The sequence below is a fragment of the Talpa occidentalis genome, unplaced genomic scaffold, assembly GCF_014898055.3.
Source record: "Talpa occidentalis isolate TD23 unplaced genomic scaffold, MPIMG_talOcc4v2.1 talOcc4.16, whole genome shotgun sequence".
Taxonomy (NCBI): domain Eukaryota; kingdom Metazoa; phylum Chordata; class Mammalia; order Eulipotyphla; family Talpidae; genus Talpa; species Talpa occidentalis.
Genome location: NW_023601653.1, coordinates 1,483,621 through 1,508,616, shown reverse-complemented (window position 1 = coordinate 1,508,616; position 24,996 = coordinate 1,483,621). Strand labels below are relative to the sequence as shown.

Below are 24,996 nucleotides of genomic sequence, written 5' to 3'. Positions count from 1 at the left end.
CACTCGTGAATCAGCTTTTCCTTTCGCTGGCTGGTTAAATGAACTTCGAGTCGTGGCCTCCAGCGCATTCGAGGTGTCAGAGGGAAGTGTTCCTGCAAGTCCTTGCCGCCAGGCCGGGAGCGCCCCATCTTTCTGGGGTGCCCCCCCCACCCTAGGTCCTAATTGGGAACAGGTTATCGGGCCTTGTGGTCTGACGGCGGCTTCCCCACCGATTTCTTTTGTTCTGATTTCAACATCAAACATCACAAGCCCCGTCTTTCCGGAGCGCGCCTGTGCGAGCTGGTTACCACCCCTCCTTCGCTGGCTTGGGGCTCCTGGGGGCCACTAGCGTGTGATCTAGATGAGGAGACCCAGCCGGGGCCCGGGCACAGTCCTGGAGTGGCAGACACCCGCCCGCCTCTGCGTGCCTTGACATAAAGGCTGAGCTGAACTCGTGCTCAGCCTCGAGGGGACACACGCTCAGGCGCTCTCTTCTCAACGTCCGCGGGTGTGACTTCAAGGAGGAGCTCCAGGGGCGTCGACCTGTGCGGGAAGCGGCTCCAGCGGACAGGCCCTGACCCGGGGGTCTCCCTGGCTTCCAGTCCTCACCTGACTGGAGGCAGCAATGGCGTCCCCTTCGCTGCTCCCCGGGGGGGCACCAGGACTTGGGGTCCCCAGTGTCCCGTCCCCGCATGGGCCTTCGCTAACTGGGAAAGGCTTTCTGGTAGGTGTGGTCCAGGCCGCTGACCGCCCCGGGCCTGGCGCCTGTGCAGTGAACAGCTTCGTGTGGCTGGGCCTGACCCCTTCAGCAGCGGGGCGGGCCGTCACCGCTGCATTTTCCAGAACCCACCAGCCGGCTGCAGTGACTCCTGGCAAAACGCGGCAGTGGTGACCAGACAGCAGTGCGCGTGGCCCGACGGAGCCTCACCAGGGCCACACATCCTCGTGCCTCGCTCCTCGGCTGCAGGCGGCCATCTTCTCCCCGGTCCTCACAGGCTCTTCCCTGTGTGGGACTGCGTCCTTGTCCACCTGCTCTCCTCACAAGGACGTCAGTCAGGTCGGGGCAGCTGGAGGGCCCCATCATCAATCCAGCACCTCTTTAAAGACCGATCTCCAACTACATCCCATAGTGAGGTCCTGGGGGTTACGACCTCGAGACATGGGTTTTGGAGGGACACTTCCGCCCACAGCAGCGAGCACGTGGTTCTGCACAGGCTGTCTCAGCACCCCAGATACACCTAATGAGCTGGCAAGTGTGTCCAGGCTCGGAGGGAGGGCTGGAGCCGCAGCTTGGGGCGTGGGTGACGAGGAGATGGGCCTTGATGCCATAGGAGAGGGGGAAATGGGTCTCAGGGGACTGGGCATGAGGCAGCCCCATGGGGGGGTGAGTGGAGGCGGAGCCAGAAGGCAGCCCAGGCAGCCTGCTTTAGGGAGAGGCCCAGGCCGAGCAGCAGGGGAGGGGGTGGGGGTCTTCCTCTTGCTGCCGCTCTTTCCATTTTGTGGTTGACAGCTTGGGGCAGGGGCTTGGTTTTGCTTTTGTTCAAGTCCCTGGCACCCACCAAGGAATGGAATAAAAATTGAAATGTAGAAATTTTCATTTCTGGCTGTCCTTAAGCAGGTGTGACTATCTGTTTTTGTAAATCAGTCAACTTTCGGGACGCTAAAGGGGATACATGTGTCCTTTGACAGAAAGAGGTTCACACCGGCCCCAAGGCCATCCAGCAGTCGGCAAACTGATCAAAACACCCAGCAGGGGTTAAAGGTAGCACTGTCAGGCTATATGCAGTCACTGCAGGGCCCCGAGTTCGATCCCCAGCCAGGGAGCCACCCACAGGGTGCAGCAGACCTCTCCTATCTCGCCCGCTGCTCCCCTCAGAGGTGTATTTCAGTCTTTCTGCCTGTTCTGCTCCCTGCTCTGTCTCTGGCGAATCCTCTCACCCCCTGCATCTCTGGCCTGTACCCCAGCTCTTGTATGCATAAATAAATAAATCTTAAACAAACAAAACCCAAAGCACCCAGGGGTGCCATTGTACTTGGAAGGGTAAAGACTGGGAGCAAGAGGCGGGGGGGGGGGGGGGTTGCTGAGCTCACTTGCTTTGTTTGGTCTTTAAACATTGATTGGTCAAGCTGAATGATGCTTTCCAGATGCTTCCATCTCCTCCAGCCTGGAGTCCAGCTGGCCAGCTGGGCCCCCGCGACGGGCCTCTCCTCCAGCCCAGCCTCCCCGCGCAGCCAGAGGACCTTCCCCGCCCGGCGTCCCTGCCTTGCTCAGCTGTGTGGCTGTGGCCTTGCCCCTGCCAGGGAGGGAGGCCGGGCAGAGGGTCCCCGCGGGGTTCGCTGTCCCCCAGAGCCAAAGTCAGGTGGTCAAGGACTCCCACCGGGGCCAGCAGGATGGCACCCAAGTCAAGATGTGCTCTTTAATGTCCACGACAGCACCCCACAGCCTCCCAGCGCGTCTCCAAGGGCTGGCACAGTTCCCAGCCCCAAGGCCTGACGGCCCACTGCTGGCCAGGCCCCAGGCCTGCCTGCTTCAGCCGCGTCCTGGAATGTATCACACATGGACTTGAGTCCACGGAGAGCGTTTCCCCTTGTGGAATAAATCTCTTCCTTGGATTCTGCCACTTGAGCAAATTGGTTAGACTTTTTTAACCTTCAATTTCAAAATAATTGAAAGGAAGTTGCAAAAATAGCACAGAGAGACTTCTGGAAAGATGAAGGAGTAGATGTGCTTTTCCCCTATTCACCCCACTAGGTGCGATTAAAAACTCTGAATATTTACATAAAACAAACACAGGAAGCTGTTGCAAGGTGGGTGCGGGGGCCACGAGGCTGACCGGATCCTGAGGACTCGGGGGGGCAGGATCCTGGGGTTCTCTTTTCCTCGTATCTCTTAGACCTGGAGATGAAGAAGTAGCATCTGGAAATGCAAAAAGAGTCAGAGAAAAAGAAAAAAGCCCCACGAAACCTGCTTTCTGGACAAAGGGCTAGGACAGGGCAGTCCACGCGTGGAAACCCAACACAGGGAAAGAATTTGACATAATTCAACTGCATAATAAAAATCCTCAGAAAATAGGAACACAAGGAAACTTCCTCAAATTGACGAAGAACATTTACAGAGCACCTAGAGCTGCCCTTGTCGTCATGGAGGGAGGCAAGTGCTTTTCCCCCTAAGAACAGAAACGGGCGAAGACGTCTTTTTTCACCACTCTTATTCAAAACAGTGCTAGAAGTTATAGCCAGTGCATTAAAACAAGAAAAGGAGGGCCTTCCCAGTGGCGCAGCAGTTGAGTGCTGGTTTGTGAAGCTGCCCGCAGCCTCTGCAACGCCAGTTCGATCCCCGGCCACAGGGCGAGGGTCCCACATGGCGCACAGACCTCTCCTGCCGCCCGCTGCTCCCCTCAGCAGTGTATTTCATCAGTCTGCCTGTTCTGCTCCCTGCTCTGGCTCTGGTGAATTCTCTCATCCTCCCGCGCCTCTGACTGTCCCCAGTGCTTGTATAAATAAATAAATAAATCTTTAAAAAAAATAAATAAAACAAGAAAAGGAAATAAAAGGTCAATAGATGGGAAAGGAAGAAAAAGGCTACCCCTATTGGGCATGACATGATTTTCTACTAGAAAATCCCAAAGAGTCTGCAAAAACTATTAAACGAGGGCATCCCTGTGGTGCAGGGTTAAGTCTCAGCACTATGAAACTATCCGCAGTCACTGCGGCCTGAGTTCTATCCCTGGCCAAGGAGCTACCCACATGGCGCAGCAGACCTCCCCGGTCTCCCCGCTGCTCCCCTCAGCAGTGTATTTCGTCAGTCTGCCTGTTCTGCTCCCTGCTCTGGCTCTGGTGAATCCTCTCTACCCCTCACCCCACACACACACCTCTGGCCTGTACCCCAGTTCTTGTATGCATAAATAAATAAATCTTAAAAAAAGTGATCAGTTTGACTCCTCAAAATGGAGAGTATTTGAATTAAGACCTGGAGACAATGACAGCAGACACTGTATGTGACTGATCACTTCTAGAAACTAAAGAATGTCCCGTGTGGGTCTGCATGGACTCACCCTCCTTCCCTGCCTTGCTCTTCTCTCTCTACTGGCCTCAGGTCGCAAGCGTCAGAGGAAGGAGGGCTTAGGACTTTATGCAGCCACTGCAGCAAAGTGGCAGCTCCTTCAAAGGCTCAGCAAGTCTGATGGGGCAGGGAGGGGAGAGACCGGGGGGACGCCGAGCTGGTACAGTGGGAAATCTGCCTGTGGCCTGTCTGCTCGGGGTTAATTTTCCAGCCCCAGGACATGCGGGGAGGAGTGTGGGGAGCAGCCTCAGACCAGCCTCAGCACAGGGGAGCAAGCCCGCAGCCAGCCGTCCGGGGGGGCGAGAAGGAGCTCCGGGTGGACATGGCCGTCTGGCAGCGGGGAAGGCCTGCTCACTGCTGAACTGTCTTTGTTCAGCTCCCTATGAAAAGGCAGCTGGATGTGGAAAGTGGAGACGGTCTCTTTATGGCGTCAACCCCCCCGTCTTCCAGACGCCGGCTGTCTGACAGACAAAGCGCACTTTAAAAATTCAATTCCCGCCTCTACTTCATTGGCACTCGGTGGTGACAGGTGGCCTGAACTCCGGTCTTCTGGTTACAAGTCCAGGCCCCGTCCGGGGTCTTGCTGGCCGTGTGCAGTGTTTGGGCTTTTCCTGGCCACGGGTCGCCACTGCACAGAGCCAGAACTCTCTGGGTTGTCTCTATGGCTTCTGCCCCTGCCCCTGCAAGTGTTTGGGGAGCAGATTCACTGCGGCCAGCCCCTCTCCCTGTGTCCTTCACCTGTGCGTTTCCCACAAGGAGGGCGGTCAGCAAACCTCTGTGTGTCTGTCCTGGGCTGGGCTGGGGCTTGGTGCCAGGGATGGAGCTGACAGCCCGTGCTGGGAGACTCGGGCCTGCCCAGGGAAATGAACTCACACGTTTCTAAAGCCAGGAAATGTATGCTACAACTTGGAAACCTTTCAAAATCATCAAAATGAAAAACCAAAGTCTTGTCCCTCAGAGGGACAAGCTCCGTGCTGGGGTGCTGGGGGATTGCTCCCCTGGGGCCTGGCTCTTCTCCAAGCACACCTGCTCTGTGCCTCCCGCTGCAGGGGTCTGAAAGGGGAGGCAAAGCTTGTCCCGTGAAACCACAGGGTCTTACCTCCGGCCTCGTTTTAAATCTTGGGGTGACGTCAAAGTAGAAAATGTCAGGCTGACCGGTTGATGAGTTGAAGCTGGGACGTAGCCTGCAGACTGGAAGTTTCAGGGGACAGCTGATAAGCACCCTCAAGGCCGCGCGCCTCATGCATTCCCAGCTGACTGTACCCCTTGCTTTAGTCAATTAATATCCTGTGACCTAGTTGCTCAGGGCTCAGACTTTGGAGAGAGACCTCCTCTGGGCCTGCCGGAGTAAATAAAGATCTTCCCTCCTCCTCTCTGAGCGACGCCTGCTTCCCTGATGGAATTCTGCTGTAACAACGTGAGCAGAACACTTTTGGGGATCAGTTCTATAATCTCATGAATTCTGTGGAATGGGAGCAAATTCTTAACTCATCTCCCAAGTAGATCTACCTTTATGGTTTGTTTCATTTTCCGTGGAAGTTTAAAAAATATATTTGAATTTTCCCTGGCTTCAGCACGAAGTCACGAGGCCTCAGAGTTGCCCACAGATGCTCCTTCTAGAACATGGGTGTGGGGAGGGGGCAATTTATTGGCATCGCTTTGTGCGCAGAAAGAGAGTCGGCCCCTAAAAAGCTGTCATAAAAATTGCATAGCTCCCTAGTGAATGTCTCAGGCTGGATTTGGGGGTTCAGTCTGCACCAGTAGTTTGTGGTATACGCACTTTTGTTTGCTCTTTTAGTTTGGCTTGTTCCCTGTTTGTTTGGCCTCGCTCCCCACTGTGAGTCTATCTTGTCCAGACTGAGTGAGGCCTGGGGTTTGAGATTGGCCATTGAATGCTGAGATTATATACCTCCAAGTTTTTTCACGCATTTTGGACCATTTTGGTGCCAATGTTCTTTTCTGCCAATAATGACCACATGCTGGGAGCAGAGCAGGTTGTTAAAATTGCTTGCCAAGCGTACTTGTAAATCCACCCCATTAAGACCCTGAGGAGGGGGGCAGAATCGGCCTGCACCATGCTGGCTGGAAAGCAATTCACCAGCGGTTGGTCCCCAATTGTTTCTCATTAAGTGTCGTGGAAAGGCACGTTCCTCAGCCCTCAGGAAAGACCAGCCTGGAGGTTGTAGCTCACCTCAGGGCCGCCCAGTGCCAGGATTGAATCCAACCCAAGCCTCAGTGTACCCACGTTTCGATGCCTTTAAAAATATGATTTTTGCAATTGATCCAGCTTTTCAGAACTGATACTATGAGAACCTTGGCCTGTGAAAACCTACTACTTACTTCATTTTCCAAAGTAGAAAAAGTGTCTCCTACATGGTTTTTCCATGTATTTACTTTTCTGCGTAATAGGATTAAAATGTGGTTGACAGAATTCTCAAAGATATCATTTCAGAAAGCCAGGCTTGGCCGTCAGCGCTGCCAGAGGTCTGCTCGCGAGACGGCGGCCCCGGTCCTTGTACACGGGCACCGGCCTCCACTCAGCCATCCCGGCCACCCCGCGAGTCCCTGATCTTCCGGAGAACCCCACACTCACGAGACCCCGCCACCCTCCCGGCCCCGTGGGTCTGCTGTCCGCCTGGCCCTTCTGATTGCTTTGAAGACCCCGGAGCCAGGATTGCCCCGCGGAGGAGGGCGCCCTCCCAGGGGCTGCACGGCTCCCGCGAGGCCCCCGCCTATGAGCCTCAGTTTCTCCACCTGTCGAGTGGCCTGATAGGCCATTTGTCTGCCTCCCTTCGTCTCGTTGTCCTCCCTGTCAGCGTGTCCCTCTCCCTCCCTGTCAGCCCCGCAGCGGTCACAGTGTTAAGTGACCACCTCTGGCTTTGGAAAGTGCTTTGCGTGGGCGGGTCCTTTGCTGCGTGATGGCCGGTGTTTGCTCGTGTGGCTTGACAGCCTCCGCCGCACAGAATTCTCCCCACTCCTTCCATTTTGTTGAAAACGGCTGTTCGGCGCTTCTAACTAGGGCGCGTCATCATTTTTCCGGGCTAAGCGGTGCCCTGTGTGTGGACAGACCGGGTTTCTGGACCGGCCGGCTCCCGGTGGATGTCCAGGCTTCTTCCGTGTGGGCTTGACAGTCGGTTGCCCAGAGCCATGGTGGGTTCCGTGTGGGCCCTGGGGGGCCCTGAGCCTGGAGTTGGGGTGCGAGCATGCGGCAGATGCCGGGCTCAGGCGCGCACACCCAGCCTCTGGGCTGGTGGGACCAGAGGCTCACACAGCAGGGGTGTCGCCACCCCACACGGAGGCAAACGCTTGGTGTGCACGAGCTCAGGGCATGTGCACGCCCCCCAGGCCAGCTGTGAGCTGGGGCCCCCAGGGGAGCCAGGACAGGCCCCGGGCTGGGGCCTGGAAGGACCCTTGGAGGAGGGCCCGTGGGGACTCTGGTGGGACATGGGCAGAAGGACCTCCGGGGCCCCGGAGAGAGCTGAGAGGAGAGGAAGGTCGCGCCGCAGCCTGCCCACTGACTGCCCAGCCTGCGCAGCGCCGAGCCCCAGAAACCCAGGGAGGCAGGAGGCGCCTGGAGCCCAGCGCACGTAAAACACGCTCGTAAATGACGTCAGCTCGTAAACTGTGAAATCCAAGCCACAGGCGGCTTTCCCGTCAGGGCAGACACTGCACATTTTGTGTCGAGGTTGAAACGGAACTAAAGATAAAGTTGGGGCCCGTTCTGGGGCGCAGACGCTGCCCTTGCTCCGGGCCGCTTGGCTCTGGAAGCTTCTGTTGGGCAGGCTCTGTGAGGTGTCCCGGCCCTGCCTTTCCGTGGCTCTGGGGGAGTGAGGGACCACTGGGAGGGGAGGCAGCCCCAGGAACAGGGAGGGTGGCCCGGAGGATGCCCACGTCTGATGCCCTGCTGTCCTGGGCGCGGGCGTGGAGGAGCGGAGCGGGGCTGGCTGGGCCCCAGCGGTGCCACCAGCATCACAGCTCCCGGGACCGCAGGCGGCAAGGACAAGTGGCAGCCTAGTAGGGCAAGTCGGGGGCTGGAAGGAAGGGCTGCCACTCGGAGCTGTGCCGATGCCACAGGCCTGTGTCCTGGGCAGAGGCGCCTCCGCCACAGGGAGCAGAGCCCTGAGCAGAGCCACGGGGACTCCCACCCCGGCATCTGCTGTGTCTCTTAAACGGCCCCTCCCTGCCCACTGGGCTGTGAGAACCACCAGCCGACCATGTGCCCACTTGGGCTCGGTGCCCGACCAGGGGCCAGGGGTTCTGACGCCATCACAGGCTGTGGCTGAGGAGGGGCCGGGGACTGTGAGTGGGCCCAGAACTGGAGTGTGCGGATGGCAGTTCAGGGCTGGCTCTGGGGCTGGAGGTGCCCCAGTTCTGCCAGCTCCCTAAACCGTGGTCTCCTCCACTATCTCATGGAAGGGGATGGGCCATCTCAGTGGGGGTGCTGTGGGGGACACCGTGGCACTGCCAGGTGCGGGGAACTGAGTTGCACTTGCCCCACTGCTGCACTCAGCGGGGATCTACTGAGCACCCAGGAAGTGCAGCCTCACCCTGGCCCTCAGGGAGCTCAGAGCCCTGGCCCTCAGTGGGTGGACTGAAAAATCACCCTCCAGCAAAGAATGCAGGAGGATGAAGAGGGAAGGAACCCAGTCATCCTGCCGCAGCCGTGCAGGGCTGGGAAAGTGGGCTGAGCACAGAGGCCGCGAGGAGGGGAGGGTGCAAAGGCCGGTGAGGGAGGGGTGTGGGGCCTAGGTGTGCCTGGAGGGGTAGCAAGGGCAGGGGTGGGGGCAGCCACTGTCCTCAGAAAGCCCCTGAGGGTGGGTGGCACCACAAGCAAGAACCAAGAAGCCTGTCTTCTGGAGCCTGGACAGTGTCAAGGCCATTTTTTTTTCTGACTTGGAGACAAACAGCCCAAGGGGGCCAGCAGTGACCTCTCCAACAAAGGAGAGCTAGCTGTTTTGGGGACACGGGCCAGTTGCGCTCTCTGGATGGACATAATGAATGATTTCCTGCTTGGAGGGAATCCGAGGGGCGTGTGTCCTCCTGCCCCGGACCCGGGGGTCAGACGGAGAGGGGCCTCCCCAGATGGAACCCCAGATGGGAAGCCAGTTCCGCAATCCCCAGATGGAACCTCTCAGAATTCCAGTGGCATTGTCTGCACACTACAAGCAAACAAGCCGCTCCTCAAGCCTTGGCCTCTTACATAAAGACCCAGAGGGAAAATGAGTGGGATTCTTGCCAGAAAGGCATGAAAGCTTTTGTCTCTCCCGATAAAACCTTAAACTCTCTTTGTTCCGAAAGCAGGATTGTGTAAACGATCATAATTTGATGTTTGCTTTAGTTACTAAGAAACTCGGGGTCACGTCTGGGAGCAGGGAGTGTATCACTCTAGGTTTCCAGCTCAACGATTCCTTCTCCCCCAATGGTTTCCTAAAAAAATTAAAATAAAATTTTCACTGGTCAGACGTCACTGCCACCTCCCCGAGTTCCTTCCATCTCTGGGCCTGTGCTTCTGCTCCGGCCTCCTTTGCTGCTTCTCAGCGAGATGTCATATTTTGCTGCGTCCCTGCAGATCCATGTGGTCGCGCTAGACGCAGGCCGGCCCCTTCTCCTGCACTCTGACTGCATTTGCTCCATGGGTATTGCATTTTTTTAATTTAAGATTTATTTACTTATGCATACAAGAACTGGGGTGCAGGCCAGAGGTGCGGGGGCAAGAGGACTCACCAAAGACACAGTGGGGAGCAGAACAGGCAGATCTACGGAAATCCACTGCTGAGGGAGCAGCGGGGAGACGGGAGAGGTCTGCCGTGTGGGTCACTCCCTGGCCGCAGTGGCTGCCGATAGCTTCACGGTGCTGCGACTTAACTAACACATTGGGCCACGAGGGAGGCCCCTATTGCATTTTTCCTTAGTGGAAGGTTGGGGACCACAGAGCAAGTGCTGGCCCCTGTCTCTGGTAGGGCAGATCCCATTAGGAAACCAGGAGCGCTCAGAGAGGAGGAGGGAAGATCTTTATCTACGCCCGCCCGCAGGCCCAGAGATGCTTCTCCAAAGCCTGGGCCCTGAGCAATTAGGTAACAGGGCATTGCCTACGCAGGGGCGCGCTGCACTTTGAAGCAGGCAGGGAGCACAGAAGCAGGCTTCTCAGCGGTGACCTGGGTGTAAGTCAGGTGTGTGGCCTTGAGAAAGTGTATCAGTCACTCTCTGGAACTTTCGGTCTGTACTGAGGCTTTGTTGCGACACAACCTTAGGCATTTTCTACTTCATCTCTAGGTCACACATCACCATGCTCCCGCGCTGGGGTTTCCCACCCTGAGGCAGCAGCGTGTCGTAAACGCCACCTGTGCACACACTGGGAAGCCGGCTGGTTGGGGTGAGCACTTTATCGTGGGTCCCTTTACTGGGGTGAGGTGGCGCCTCACTGCCAGTGCTTCTGGGGTGTGCCTGCAGGATGGGAAGACCCTGCATTTGCCCCTAGATTTTCACTGTGACTCAGAATTCTCCTACTTCAAAAATAAATAAACAAAAGTTAGGAAAGAAATCACAAAGAACTCACAGAGGCCGACAAACGCGTGATGTCAAACATGCTGCAAGGAAAGAGAGACCAGGACAAGAGGGCGGGAGGCTTTGAGCCTGGGGGCGATTCAGCGTGTATTGAAACGGGGTGGGATGGCCCGGAGTGGGGTGTCCCCTGGCTGGGGTCTCTCTCCAGTGTGGGGACCAGTCTTTTTCTAGGATGTCCTAGCGCATCTACACTGGGAGCGGGGCCTGGCGGGCACCGGCTTCACCGCAGCAAATGAATAGAGGGGGCGCTTGCGTAGACGCGTGGACGGCTTCATTCTGCACCCATCCCACCCGCGCAACGATTTCTGCCAAGCCAGGAGATGTTGGCGCGATACATTCGGTGAGAACGCAGCTCTCAGATGAGCGGGCCTGGACCCACGTCCCCGCCGCCCGCCCGGGCCTCACGCTGCGGGCTCCAGCCTCCTCATCCGGATGGGCATTAACGCCACGTTCACACCACGCCTTTCCCGTTCTCTTCGCTCTCTCAGGGCCCCTTGTTCTCCTGTGGCTTGAGAACAACCCCCAGGATAGCAGAGTAATCATGAGTCTCCAATCTGTCTTCAGCTCAGGGCTCCCCACGCACCCTGGATCCAACGCCTGCAGAACCTGCCACCTTCACGGGGCATCTGAGCTGCCCAGGGCCTCCAGGGCGCCCCAGTCTTTGCAGATGCTGTTCCCTTGCCCAGGAAACCTTCCGTCCTCTGCTCATCTTCCAAGGGCCAGTCCCCCGCCATCTCTTCTTGGAAGCTGCCTCGGCCTAGGGAGCGGTCAGCCAGCAGGCCCCTCTCGCGAGCTTTCCTGGGCTCTCTGCAGACCGAGGACACATCTTCTAAGGAAATGAGATGATTTTTCGTTTTTGATTTTTAAATCTAATATTTATTCAGAAGGAGGCATGTGTAACTGCATGTGTAACATCTTCACAAACGTACCCGATCTTGCAACCAACACGAAGATCAAGAAAGCATCTAACCAGCCCCCGAGGGCCCCGGCCGGCCCCACCAGGAAGGCTCCTCCCTTTCCTGCCTCCCTTCTCTCCTGCCTGGCTCGCGAGCCCTGGGCTTTGTGCGCCGAGGTTCAGCTGTGGCTGCCCCGAGCACAAAGCTTTCATTTTTCGCAGCTGTGTAGGGCTCTGGGGTGGGGGCGCCTTCCTTTCAGTCTTGTGCTGTGCCCCAGGCTGTGGGCTGTGGTGGGATCCCCCCTCCAACCCCCCCCCCACCTCACGGCCTGGGAGGCGACTCCCCGCCTTGGGGTGCACACTACAGGCCGCTGCCAGGCCGTGCCCATCAGGTCCACACCTCAGCGATGGGTCTTGCGCCATGGCACCATCACCTGCGCCAGGTGGGGGTTTCTTTGAAAAAGAAATGTATGCACGGCTCCCCCAGACTGCCTCAGCCTCGGCCACCCCGGCCGGGACGCTGCGAGCCCTCCTGGGCCCCCCAGAGTCCTGCAGGGCCAGGCCCTGCCAGGGACACCCCCGGGCCAGCCCCACCCGCTGACCCCTGGACTCCGGGGGCCGGACTGGGGCTGTGACGAGGCCCGGCCCGCGGGAGCTCCCGTGGTGGACTCGATCCGGTTCCGGATCCCCCCCAAAAGGCGCCCCTGGGGACCCCGGTGTCACCCGCGCCCCCCCCCTCCCCAGCTCAAAGGAAAACCCGAGACCCAGCCCGCCCTGCCGCGGGTGGGGCGGGGCGGGTTTCGCCCGCGGGGGGCTGCCGGGGGAGAGGCGCGTCGCCCCGAGTGTGACCTCCCCCCCCTTCAGGGAGAGGTTTGGGGGCCTCGCCCACTCCCAGCGAGCGCCTGCGCGCCGCCCCCACCCGGGCCGAGGGGCCAGCGGGGGCGCCCGGAGCCCGGGCAGGGGGCCGGGCCGGGCCGAGCGGGGGGGGGGGGGGGGGGGGGGGGGGGGGGGGGGGGGGGCCGGGCGGGGAGTCGGGCGGGGGGGCCGGGCGCCCGCGGCCCCGCCCCCGCCGCGCCCCCCTCGGGGCGGGATAATTGAACCGCGCGCCCGGCCCAGCGTCTGCCGCGGAGCGGGGGGACCCGGAGCCCGCGCCGCCCGCCGGAGCCGCCGACCCCGCGCCCCGAGCCGAGCCCGCGCCTTTGTCGCCCCGCCGCCCCATGGAGCGCCCCGCGCCCCGCCGCGCCCCGCTGCTGCCGCTGCTGCTCGGCGGCCTCGCGCTGCTGGCGGCCCCAGGTAGGGCCCCGCGGGGCGCCCCCAGACCCGCCGCCCCCAGACCCGCCGCCCGCGCGCCCCGCCTCGGCCCCCACGGCCCCGGCCTGCACCCCTCCCTTAGCCCGGGCCGGTCCCCGCGCTCACCTGGGGCTGCCTAGAAGGGCCCCCGCCCCCCCTGCCGCCCCCCACATCCTCCTGAGGCCGCCGGTGCCACCCGCCGGGCGGTTGGGGGCGCAGCGCCCCCGGAGGAGCCGGGGTGCCCAGCCCGCGGCCGCACCCTTGCCCGGTGGGCGCCCCCGCATCTGGTCGAACCCCCCCACTTCCTCCCCTCTGTGGGGGATGGGGTACCCGCTAACTGATGGAGAACTGAGCCTGGGGGTCTGGGCCGGGGTGGAGGCAGGGGTGGGAATGCCCGGGGTTCGCGGGGGCGAGCCCTGCCTGCCCTCCTGGGTCCGGGCCTGGCCGCGGCTCCATGCCCAGGGGGCTGGGCCGGGCGGGGACCTGACCCCCACCCACCCGCGGGGTCTCCCCGGGGCTCCCCAGGGCGGGGGTCTCCCCGGGCTCCCCAGGGCCCACACAGCCGGCCCCGCCTCCGGCTCCCTGAACCCTCAAGGCCCAGCCCCGCCCGGGGAGGCCCGGGAGGCTGCTCAGAACCTTAACCTCTGACCTCTCCACTGACCAGGGTTCATCCAGATAAGTGTCCCCCACCCTTGGAATGCAGGTCTTTATCTCTGGCTTAGTTTAGTTTCTTTTCAGCTCCCCGTGACCCCCCCTTGGCCAAAAGTTCGCCTGTCCCGGCTAATCCTGCAGAGGCCTTGGGGGTGGGGTGGGTAGGGAGACCCTGCCGGCTCCTTGGCTCCCCCCTGCAGCAGACTTTCCCGGAGCCTCCTGACTGCTCTGGGCACTGACTGTCCCGGGCATGCCCGTGGGGATGGCATGGGGCTCGGTGTTGGCTGCCAGGGCCATCCTGCCCCCTGGGGCTCTGAGAACTTTAACCCCTGGTGGCCCGGCTGGGAGTCACAGGGCTTGGGTAGGAGCTGGCCAGGCCCCTGGGACATTTGGGTGATGCTGCTGGAGTGGCCGCCCAGAGGGGGCTCCGATGCGGGGCGACACAAGACTCCTGTGGGGAATTGGGGGGACCCCAGAGCCGCCTGTATTTTGCAGCCAAGGGCAGTGAGGCCCAGAGAGCAGGCGCCGTTGAACTTTCAGGAGTCTGCCCCGGGGATCCTGAGTTGCTGGTCTTCTCTGCCGCTTATGCAGGAAGGGACCCCGCAGCTGGCAGTGTCTAGCTTGGCGTGAACCCCAGGACTTGCTTGGCTGAGTTCCAGGTTCACTGGAGGGTTGCAGCCACCCTCCTTCACGGAGAAGGCTCTGCCTTGAGCAGTGTGGGAGGACTCTCGGGGCTGCCTGCGTCCTGCAACATCTGCAGTGTCCCGGGCCCTTTGTTTCTTTTGGGGAGCTCTCTCTCTCAGTTTCAACAACTCTGGCAAGATTTGGGGTGGGGAAGTTAGAAGACTATCTGGTTCCTCCCCGCAGATGCAAATTGGAAGCTGCGAGGTTCCCTGAGGCTCTCGGGCTGGGGTGGCGCTGTCCCCCACCTCCGGAGAGTCTCGGGGTCCGCCAGGAGGCATGCAATTAAAGAGTCACAGGAAAGGCCACAGGAGGGTGAGCCCGCCAGCTCGTCTGCTGGCTCCCGAGCAGAAGGCTCTGATCTCGCGCCAAGGGATCTGTCCCGAGTCTGTCTGTCCTTTGGGCGCATGAGAGCTGGGGTGGGCGGGAAGGGAGGGTGTTGGGAAGGCACTTATGTTTTCTCCAAGACTTTCTTGGTCTCTGGCTCGGTTTCTGACTGATTACAGAGAGAGTTGCTGGGAGGGAGGAGGAACAAAGGCGAGCGAGGACTTGGCTTGGAGACATGTGGCCCGCGCTGCAGCTTCTTCTGGAAGTTTCCCAGGCCGGAGGCGGGAGGGCAGACAGGCTCAGGGGCTGCTACAGCTCCCAGTGCATGAGAATGAGACTGAGGGACAGAGCCGGGGCCTCTCCAGTAGCCCTGCCCCCCCTCTGGCACTGCCCGAGCCCCCACCCCGGGGCTGCTTAGACTCTGGACTATGATGGAGGGTGGGGAGCAAGGCTCACTCTCTTGGGGTCCCAGCAGCTGGGGAGCATCTCTGTATCGCAGATGTCTTTCCACGCCACCCGCAGCACAGGGGCGGCTGGCTTGGTGGTTTTCACATCTGCAAAATGGAGAGGGCAGAGGCCGGTGTCTTTGGTCGCCTTGGGGCTGGGGCAGGACACAGACCCGTGTTGGGAGCTCGGCCACTGTCACTTGTGGGCCCCTTTCCTGGGACTGGAGCACATCTGTCCCCCAGGGTTGCTCTGAAAGCTCTCCTATGGAATTTCCCCGGCAGGCCCGAGCCGGCAGCCAAGGTTGTCCAGGGGGGCCTCAGCTGGCCCGCTTAAGTGGCCCTTCCTCCCACGGGGTCACACCTCCCCACTGGGGCAATCCAGAAAATAGAGCAGATAATTACAAACCAACCTGACAGTCAGGGAGCCAGGAGGACTTCCCGAAGGGAGCAGCATGCAGCTGGGATGTGAAGAAGGGGGCTTAGCTAGGATTGTGGGGCCGGGAGGATGGGGGATGGGCGTTCCAGGCCGAGGGAGCAGCAGGGCATGGCCCAGGGTGCTGCTGGGAGTCCTGCCCCCCAGTGCCTAGGTGTGGCTGCGGTGGCTCCCCTCCCCCACCCCCACCCCCCCTTCAAAGGCCAGGCACTATGAGCTGCTGGCGCCCCCCCCCCTGCAGGTCAGGTTTTCAAGAAAACAGCTCTGCGGGGAGGCTGGTGGTTTCTGTTATAGTGACTGGGTGATCAGCAGCTCGCGGACCCCGTGGGGGGTCCAGTCTCCTGTGATGATCCCAGATGTGGCTGCGGAACTGTGTGGGTGGCAGGAACACCCACGAGGCCTCCTTCCCGGGGTCAGCGCCCTTAGCTGGGACGGGAGCTGGGCCTGGAGAGGTGAGGCCAGTTAAGCTCTGCCCTGTGCGGTGGGGGGGGGGGCGGGGGGGCGGGGGGGCTACAAGCCTGCAAAAGCCCAGAGAGTTCAGTGCTTGCCCGGCCCAGCGGACCCTGCACCTGCTCCCTCCACCGCCTGGCCTTGATCTTCAGGAGGGCGTGGAGACAGGCTGGCGGCACTTCCACCCCATCAGGAGAGCAGGGCGCTCGAGAGGCACCCTAGGAAGAGGGGTGTTTTCCCATTTGGGGAAGACCACAGCATCAGGAGCCACGGCCTGGGCCCCTGCGGGGCACCCAGCTGACCTGACAGGAGGTGACCCAAGGTGACGAGCCTGTCCTGTGCCAGTGGGGAGGCCTGGTGTGGCCCGACCTCTGGGACCCTGCCTCTAGGGTGGGGCTCAGGAGTCCCCCAGGGGACCTGGACTGGCAGTGTCCCCCTGTAGTTGGGGAGACGGTTTCTGGGGTGGTTGGTTTTGATTGCGGGACTGGCCATGGTCTGAGAGTGTGTGCTCGGGAGAGCTCCTGGCGCCTCTGCCCAGGAAAGCGTCCTGGCCGTCCCGCGTCCCGGCGCTGCGGGTGGCCGAGATCTGCAGAGGGCGGCCTGGAGATGGTTTAGGTCAAGTGCCTGCTGATCCCGCAGGATTCTGCGCCCGGCCTTGCCACGTGATCCTGCCGGAGGCCTGTGCCGGCCTGGCGGCTGGGGACGGGGCTCCGTGCTGGAGATTTCTTCGGGTCCTGCCCTTGGGGTGCTCTGGGGTCTGTGACTGCCGGCTGGGGTGGTTGCTGGGACTGTCCCTTGCTGTGGAACCCTGGGTACCAGCAAGGTGTGGGTGTCGCCAGGTTTTTTCCTTGCTCCCCTTTGGCAGCCTGGCCACACGCCCTGCGCGAGAGTGGGGCCCCCGCCGGGGAGCTCCGTTCTCACCCCCTTCCACCCGCAGCTCGGGGATCCCAGTGGGGGGTGGGGAGGTGGCGCTGGATAGGGCTCCTCTCCGTCCTCTCCAAAGCCCTCCCACCTTCCCTGGGGTTGGGGCTAGCCCCCCTCTGCTCCACGGCCCTGCCCCGCTCTGGGCGATCACCCTCCACGGTGATGGCCACTGGCCGCCGCCGCTTCCCCTGGTTCTGCGGCTGCTGGGGAGGGCGGGTGGGGGGGGCGAGCAGGCAGAGCAGGTGAGAGGCGCCGCCGGGTCCTCAGCCCCCAGCCCGGGGGGCCAGGCGGGAAGCTCTGGCCGAGCGCTGACCTGACCTGTCCCCGCGGTGGGGGCGGGGGTGGCGCCGGAGCAGGAGGCCGGAGCCCAGAGCCGGGTGGGCTGACCACAGGCCCCGCCTCCTCCTCTGTCCCGGCCCCGCCGGCTGCAGCCCCGTGGGAGAGTGTGGCCCGCGGTGGTGGTTATTTTTTTTACTTTTCAGTCACCTTTATTTTCTCGCGAAGCCGCAGTTGGCTCTGCTGCTGAGCGTCTTACCTGCCCGCTCCGCGGTGTCCGGGTGTGGCGTGGGACGCGTTGGGCAAGAGCAGGTTCCCGAGACAGTCGCCAGGCCGGGGGATCGGGCTGGGCCTCGCGGCTGCCAGGGGACTGGGGCGGGCGGGCGCCCAGCACGACGGAGGCGACGGCTGGCGGGGAAGGGCCGCAGCCCAGAGGGGGCCCGCGGCGGGGGTGCAGCCGTCCTGGCTGGTGTGAGGTGGACACGGCTGTCCAGGGGGACGCGACCCTCACGTGACCCAGTGCCATCTTGTCTCCTGTGTTCCGTGCTCGGCCAGGGAGAGACGGTGGTGACGGAGCACGCGGCTCCCAGGGGGCTTGACTTTGTTTTTGTTTTTTTTTAAAGATTTATTTATTTATACAAGCACTGGGGTACAGGCCAGAGGCGTGGGGGTGGTGAGAGGATTCACCAGAGCCAGAGCGGGGAGCAGAGCAGGCAGAAGGACCGAAGACACTGCTGAGGGGAGCAGCGGGGAGACAGGAGGGGTCTGCTGCGCCATGTGGAATCGAACCCGCGGTGCGGAGGCTGCGGACAGCTTCACGGCTCTGCGCTCAACCCGCTGCGCCAGCGGAGAGGCCCCGTTTTTAATTTTTTATTCTCTCCCCTTAAACCCGTCTGCCCTCTCTGCTCCCCCAACCCCCTTAGCCTCAGAAACCTCATTTCATTCATTAGTGTCTCTTGCCTTGTGGACTCGTCTGCTGGCTGAGTGTCCAGCGCTCCTGTCCTCTGACGCGCGGCCCCTCCGCGTGGCTGTAGGGGCGGGTCTGGTCTCCCCCGGGGGGAGCCGGCTCCCCGGGGTGGACAGTGCGTCTCCTTGGTCCCCGCCGCGGGCCCCTGGGCGGCCCCGTGGCCTCACTGCTGTAACCGGCGCCGCCGTGACCACGGTGGACACGCAGCCTCCCGAGCCGGCGGCTCCGCGTTCTCTGGGTGATGCCCGAGGGCGGGGGTGCGGGTCCTGCGGTGTTTCCCGTTCCAGTTTTCTAAGGCCGGTCGGATCCTGCCCCTCACGGCTGCAGCGGCTGAGCTCCCCGCCGGGGCTGCCGCCGCCCGGGCCTGTTTGGCGTCCTTCCGACGTGTGGTAGAGGACGCTTTACAGCCCGTGGCTCATGGCCGTGCTCTGTCTCCTCTGGCTGTGTGACCCTGGGCGGGTGATTGGCCTCTCTGATTCTCAGTCACTTGGTCTGTGACGCAGAGTGCAGTCCTGCCTCGCAGCTCTGGACAGTAAATGACCGGACAGTAAATGACCGGACAGTAAAATGAGCCGAACTTTGCTCCCGGCGCAGGGTACGCACTCAAGAAGCGCCATCTGTTACTACTTTTACTATTGTTGATGTTGCTGCCAAAAAAAAAAAAAAAAACTAAAATAAGTAATGTTAAAAAATTGTGCTAAAGGGCCTCCCCGGTGGCGCAGCGGTTGAGCGCTGGGTTGCGAAGCTGCCCGCGGCCTCTGCGGCGCCGGTTCGATCCCCGGCTGCTCCCCGGCCACCGGAGGAGGGTCCCCCATGGCGCGCGGACCTCTCCTGCCGCCCGCTGCTCCCCTCAGCAGTGTCCTTCGGTCCTTCTGCCTGCTCTGCTCCCCGCTCTGGCTCTGGTGAATTCTCTCACCCTCCCGCGCTTCTGACTGTACCCAATGCATGTATAATCAAACAAACAAACAAATAAATAAATACATAAATAAAAATACATGCCTCTTTAAAAAAAAAAAAAAATTGTGCTAAAAAGTGAGGATGCTGGGACCGAAGCCCGAATCGTCTGGGTCCAGAATGAAGACATGGAACCGTGAGGTTTTTGGAAAGGGGCGGCACCACCCTCGGTCCCCGCGTTTCCCAGGCTCGGTGCTCGCCATGCGATTTCCTCGTGGGTCCCGGGGCCCTGGGGGCTGCCGCCACGGCAGTGTGAGGCGTGTGGCTCGGGGTTGGGAGGAACAGAAGCAGGGGCGCTCACAAGAACCCCATGGTTTGGTGGTCCAAGCTCCGCTCACAGGAGGTGCAGACGGACAGTGAGCCGCAGCGCTCAGACGCTGCCTGGGCCGAGGCTGCCCCCACTCCCACCCCGGGGCCCCTGGAGCTGCCCCACACATTTCAGAGGCACCTGCACAGGCCGAGCGCCCTCTGACTTTAATCTGGGCACCCAGCTCGCTGGCCGTGACCAGAAGCCCATCAACTCTGGCCGGCCGCCCCTCAGCAAGGCCCTCAGCCTAACAACCCCCTGTCCTGCTGCCCCAACCCCCCTGTTCTTGGTAGCCGAGTGGCTTGTTGTAGCCGAGGCCCCCAGGCATGTCTTCCCCATCCTTGGCTGGCCCGCGTTGGGGTACCAGCCCTCCCAGCCACCAGTCTCCCCACCCCTGCTCTTCAGGGACACAAACCATCTCTGACCCCCTGTGGGATGGGCAGCGCGTGTCCTGGACACTCTGACCACTGAGATGGACGGCAGCTTAGCCTCGCCTCAGTCAGCCACTCCCGTATCTCCTGCCCTCGGGACCAAGAAGGCAGGACCCCTCAGGGCAGGGCCCATTGGAGTTGCTGCATGTGCCTCCACAGGGCCTGGGTGCTGAGCTGAGCTGGGAGGAAGTAGTGGAGGCCCCAGGCCTTCCAGGAAGGAGGACGGGTCACTCCCGGCCCCATTCAGCAGTCTCAGTGCGTGTGTGTTGAGCGACTAAAGGAACCCTGTGGGAGCCACAGCCCTTTCGGGCCTGCTGCCGGGGCAGGGACCTTGGGACACAAAACGTGGCTGGGAGGGAGGTCCTGGCCGCCCCAAGAAGACTGGGGGACAGGGACCTGGTGTGGGGTGAATGGGGTCGCCCGCTACCAGCCCCTCCGTCTCCTCCTTGCATAGCGGGTGCAGACGTCCCGATGGAGACCTGCTGTGCTGACGGACACCGGATGGCCACGCAGCAGAGGGACTGCTCACAGCCGGACCCCTCGGGCTCCAGGGAGTGCAGGTGCGTGTGCGGGCCCGCCACAGCCGGGCGTCTGTCTCCCCACATCCTTCGTCTTCTGGGGACGCTGCCCCTGGGGGCTGCGGGGTGTCGAGCACACGCCGCTGCCTGCCAGCACGGCGGGGGACGTACATCCCAATTTACGAAATTCTTAGAAAGTCCAAAGCATCATCGGACAGAGAAGGGGGAACAGGAAGGTCGGTGGTTTGAGTTGCCCGGGAGACTCCACGGGGTTTCGGGAGATCTGGGGAGCGTTGGGAGAACTTTGGTCCCCAGCGTGGCCCCAGCAGCTTGTGGGCAAGGCTGGGCCTCGGGCGCGAGGGCAGCAGACTGACAGTCACCACTCCCAGCCCTTGGCCCCCTGCTGCCCACTGCCCCCTCCTGCCTCCCCTGCACGCTGTGCTGGTGCTCAGCTAAGGTGGGGGTCGGGATCCCTGCGGTCAGAGACCAAGCCTCTCCCATGGGCTCAGAGCGAGACCAAGTTCCTAACAGCCCAGGCAGGGTTCAGCCCGCGAGTCCCTCCTTCCCTCCCGGCCCCAGGGACCCTCTCCCTCGTGGAACACGGCTCCTCCGGGGCCTCGCGCAGGAGCTCGCCAGGGTTTGCCCTCTTGTGCCGGCTCGTGTCCCGCGATGCCCGCACGTCCAGCCACGTGGCCACGGGCTCAGAGCTCCGTTCTCAAGGCTGAATGATATTCTGGGGCGTGGCTGTGCCTGTCCAGGCCTCCGTGGGGGACGCCGGCCCCCACCTTGCAGCTGCCGTGGCTCACGCCGTGTCTGTGGGTGGAAAGGGGACGCACAGCGGCACGGGCCCCCGTCTTCCTGGGGCTGCTGCGCCCGGGTCTGTGTCCCCCCAACGAATCCCCCCTGAAGGCCTGTGACCTTGACCCGCGGCCTCTCCCGCAGGATGGTCCGGGAGCAGTGCTGCCACAACCAGCTGGAGGAGCTGCACTGCGCCACGGGCATCAACCTGGCCAGCGAGCAGGAGAGCTGCGACCCCACCCCTGGCGGCCAGGCCGGCCTCGAGGCCGTGTATGTGAAGGTGAGGACTCAGCCGCGCCCAGCCGGCAGCCGGGGCCTGTCCCCGCACCCCCTGCCCGGGGCCACCATCCCTGTCCCGCCGCACAGACGGGCGCCCACCCAGCACGGGGAGGGCGTCTCCTCCGGTGCAGTGGGCGGCTCTGGAGGTGGCCAGTCCAGCACGGGAGACGTGGCGGGCTCGGCCTTGCTCTGAGGACCCCCACCCCGTGGCTTTAAGCCAGGGCTCAGAGGTCAGAGCTGGGGTTCTGTGGGCTCTTCCCTCTCAAGGTAGACGCCCCCACTCCACCTGGGGGGCCTCGAGTGTCTGCTCTTCAGACCTAGTCGGAGGCCGGAGCTTAGGTGGCCACACTCCAGAGCTTCAGAGAGGCCACACTCCAAGGTGGCCGCTGGCACCAGCAGGGGAGGGGCCTGGAGGGCGGCTGAGGGTGGGGTCCGTGGGCCTGGGGGACGGCTCTGAAGGGGTGCCCTGGGCAGATGTGGTCACTCTGGTCTGAAAGACCAGGTCTTTCAGGGCCTCCAGCCCGGCAGCTGCCTGTGGTGGGGGTGTGCCGGGGCTCCCGGGGCTGCCAGCCCAGCCAGAGGGCTCAGGCTTGGAGGGGTAACCTGTGCAGGGGTTCCCGCCAGGGTACTGGGGTACAGAGGTGAGGTCCCTGGAAGGATTTCCCGTTTCTGCTTAGGAGAGCAGGGGAGGCTTTCAGGGAGCAGGAAGCAGAGCACAGTCCGGATTCTGGGAGGGGTGCAGGGGTTCCTCCCTGAGGGTTCACCCTCCACACAGATCGGGACCTGGAGAGAGAGATCACATAGAGGAACTGGGGGTCCAGAGCCCCTCCCCGACCCGGCCGCTCTGGGCTTTCAGGGCGGGATGTGGATGGGCTGGCGTGTCGGGTGCCGGGACCCAGGACTCGGTGCCCACGGTCTGCCATGTCCCTGGACTTGAGGGAGAGGGACGGGAACCTTCCGTGGGGTGGGACCTATGACGTTAGCAGAGCAAGGCCTGCACCCGGAGTGGCACTCACGGCCGCCCAGCGCTCCCGCCCCGCCGCACGAGGTCGTAGACTGCGCGGGCTGCCAAATCCCGGCCTGGCCACACCTCTCAGAGCCAGAGTGGACGCTGATTCGGGTGCAACTTTGGGGAATGTGGTGTCCAGGGGACTCGAGGCCCTGAGGACACAGATCGCTTCTTGCTGCCCATCGCCCTGACCCTGGCGGGGAGAAGTGCGGCGAGCAGGCCCATCCCGGTGGCCGTGGGCGGGCCCCAGGGAGCCGCTGGTGACCCCGCGAGGGCCTCAGGCCCCTTTCCCAGAAGAGGGAGCTGAGCTGCCCACGTCCTCGCCGTCGGGCAGGGGAATGTGGGACTCGGGCCTGCACAGCCATGGTGCCCACCGGCTTCTCCATCCCGCCCGCCTGTGTCTGCAGAGGTGCTGCCACTGCTGCCTGCTGGGCAGGGCGGCCCAGGCGCAGGGCCGGAGCTGCGAGTACAGCCTCATGGTCGGCTACCAGTGCGGGCTGGTCTTCCGGGCGTGCTGCGTCAAGGGCCAGGAGACGGCGGACTTTGCCCCTGGGGATGTTGGGGTGCCCCAGGAAACAGGTAATGTGCCCTCTCCTCCCTCTTGGGCAGCGTACTCCAGGGTGTACGTGTGTGTGTAGCTGTGTGTATAGACGCACGTGTGCACGGCCCATGCATATGTCTGCATGCATGTATATGTGCACACATGCATGTTGTGCAGACACTAGGATACAAGCGTGGATGTGTGCACGCATGCATGTCTGCACATGCACCCATAAACGCGCACACACGAACATGTGTGTGCATCTACATATGTCTCCAGAGCTGCCGGTGCACACACGTGTGGACACGTGTGACAGGGAAAGGGGCCTGCATCCCACCCGGATGCCTCTGCCCCTCTGAGCCCAGCATGGCACAGGGGCCTCTTCTGTGTGAGAGCCGACCCCACAGCTCGCGGGTGGCCCTGTGGCTGGTGTCCAGTGCTGCTTTGGCACAAACTGCAGGAAATAAAACCGTCTTTTCCTGGGGCTGCCAGACAGCATCCCCCAGTCTGGGGCCTGGGCAGGGGACTGGTGTCTCGTGGGCCGGAAGTCTGATGAGAGGGTGTTGGCAGGACAGTGGCACAGACTCTGTCCCCGGTCTCTGGAGCCTTGGGTGACTTTGGCTGCCGATGGCCGGCTTCCCCCTCCCGCCCCGTGCCTTCCCAGCACTCCCTCCCGCCTTTGCCTCTGTGTCCACTTCCCCTTACTATAAGGACACGGTCCTAGAAACACCAATCACCTTACCTGACCGTCTTCAAAGCCCCTCTCTGGAGTAGGCCACACTCACAGGCCCTGGGGGTCTGCGGCATCTTTGGGGGGCACCATTCAGCCCAGTTGGTTAGCTTGCACCAGGTGCGTAGTTTCAGGTTTGGGGGTGCAGCTTGGTTTAGAGCAGGGCATGACGGTGCTGGCTGGAATATTCCTGCAATTCGGACGACACGCAGCTCCAGCACAAAGCTGTGTGTCTGGGCCTCGTGCCAGTGCTCTTTGCTATGAGGGACCTTTCCCCTGGGATCAGCGCCTCACGAGGGGGGTCTGCTTCAGGGCTGTGAGGACGCCGCTGCGGGAGGCTGGCCGGTGGGCCTGGCCGCTGGCGTTATGGAGGGTGAGCCCCCGGGTTGTGTCCGCTGCTGGAGCGCTGGGTCTGGATAAATGTGTCTATCTCTTCCCTTAGCCAAGGTGTCCGAGCTGGAGGAGGAGCCAGAGGACCCGTACCTGAATGACCGCTGCCGAGGTGTGTGTAAGGCCCCCAGAGGGGGTCAGCGGGGCCTCGTGGGGCTGAGCTCGGTTTTGCTCAGGTCCACCTGGGAGGCCGGGAGTGGCTGGACGGTCCATCTCCAGCCTCCACTCCTTCCCTCTCTCCTCTGAGCTGGGGCCAGGGGGTACGGAGAGGGGGAGCTTAAGGAGAGGGGCCTCAAGGAAGCCTTCCCAGCATGGCATATGCCTGGCCACGTCCCAGCTCATGGCTTTGTGACCCTGAGCAAGTCCCCCTCAGGCCAGGAGCCCTAAGGAAGGGTGAACCCCACTATTCTGGGGCCTCTCTGTTGTCTGCTTTTGACTCACAAGTGAGACATTAGCAAATTTAAAGTAGGCCCTTACAGGTTTGTTTTCTATATGATAAAACTGTTTCTGTTTCCTGGAACCTCCCGGCATGTCTAAACTGGCAGGTTGCCTCCACAAGTTCACCCAGTGGCTGGCCCTGTGGTTGGGGTGCTAATGAGGGGGTGGGTTTGGTCACAGCATGATGTGGTCGGGGACAGTGACCGCTGGCACAGAGGCCTAGAGCCCCAGAAAGCCACACAGTCCTCTGGGGGGCATGAGCATGGATGAGCTGGGTTTGCAGGCCAGTGACGCTGACTGGGGCCTGGGCCACAGGGGTGGAGACGTGACCCTGGTGCCCTGGCGGGGTGGACTGGTGGAGGGATAGAGAAAGAGGCTGGAGAGCTGGGCAGGGCCCTGCAGACCCTGGGCAGCAGTTGGGGTCTGGACCTGGTAGGGGTCTGTCCCGATAAGATTAGCTCTGGTGGGGTGGTGCCAGGGCTGCCCAGGGAGCCAGGTGGGCGGATGGCCGCAGCTGAGGCCAGGGCATTGGGAATAGGGCAGCAGGCCGGCCTGGGAGAAAGGGGTGGTCAGTTCAGGTCATCCTGGGGGGCATGTTCCCTTGGTGTTCGTGCCGAGCACGGGTCTGCCTGCCCCTTTAGTTCTGCTGGAACAT

The 24,996-nt window shown here is 62.0% G+C and overlaps 1 protein-coding gene across 2 annotated transcripts in view; it reads left to right on the top strand.

Annotated features, from left to right (window-relative positions):
• Nucleotides 1-12,692: 12,692 nt before the first annotated feature.
• FBLN1 (fibulin 1) overlaps nt 12,693-24,996 on the top strand; it is a 43,816-nt gene continuing 31,512 nt past the window's right edge. Inside the window, exons 1-5 of one of the 2 annotated variants that reach the window (XM_037513386.2) lie at nt 12,693-12,794; nt 20,093-20,198; nt 21,099-21,234; nt 22,650-22,821; nt 23,956-24,015. In XM_037513386.2, coding sequence (XP_037369283.1) covers nt 12,719-12,794; nt 20,093-20,198; nt 21,099-21,234; nt 22,650-22,821; nt 23,956-24,015 — 550 coding nt within the window. In that variant the 5' untranslated portion in view covers nt 12,693-12,718. The remainder of the gene's footprint in view (nt 12,795-20,092; nt 20,199-21,098; nt 21,235-22,649; nt 22,822-23,955; nt 24,016-24,996) is intronic. The other variant, XM_037513385.2, reaches the window with a different exon arrangement.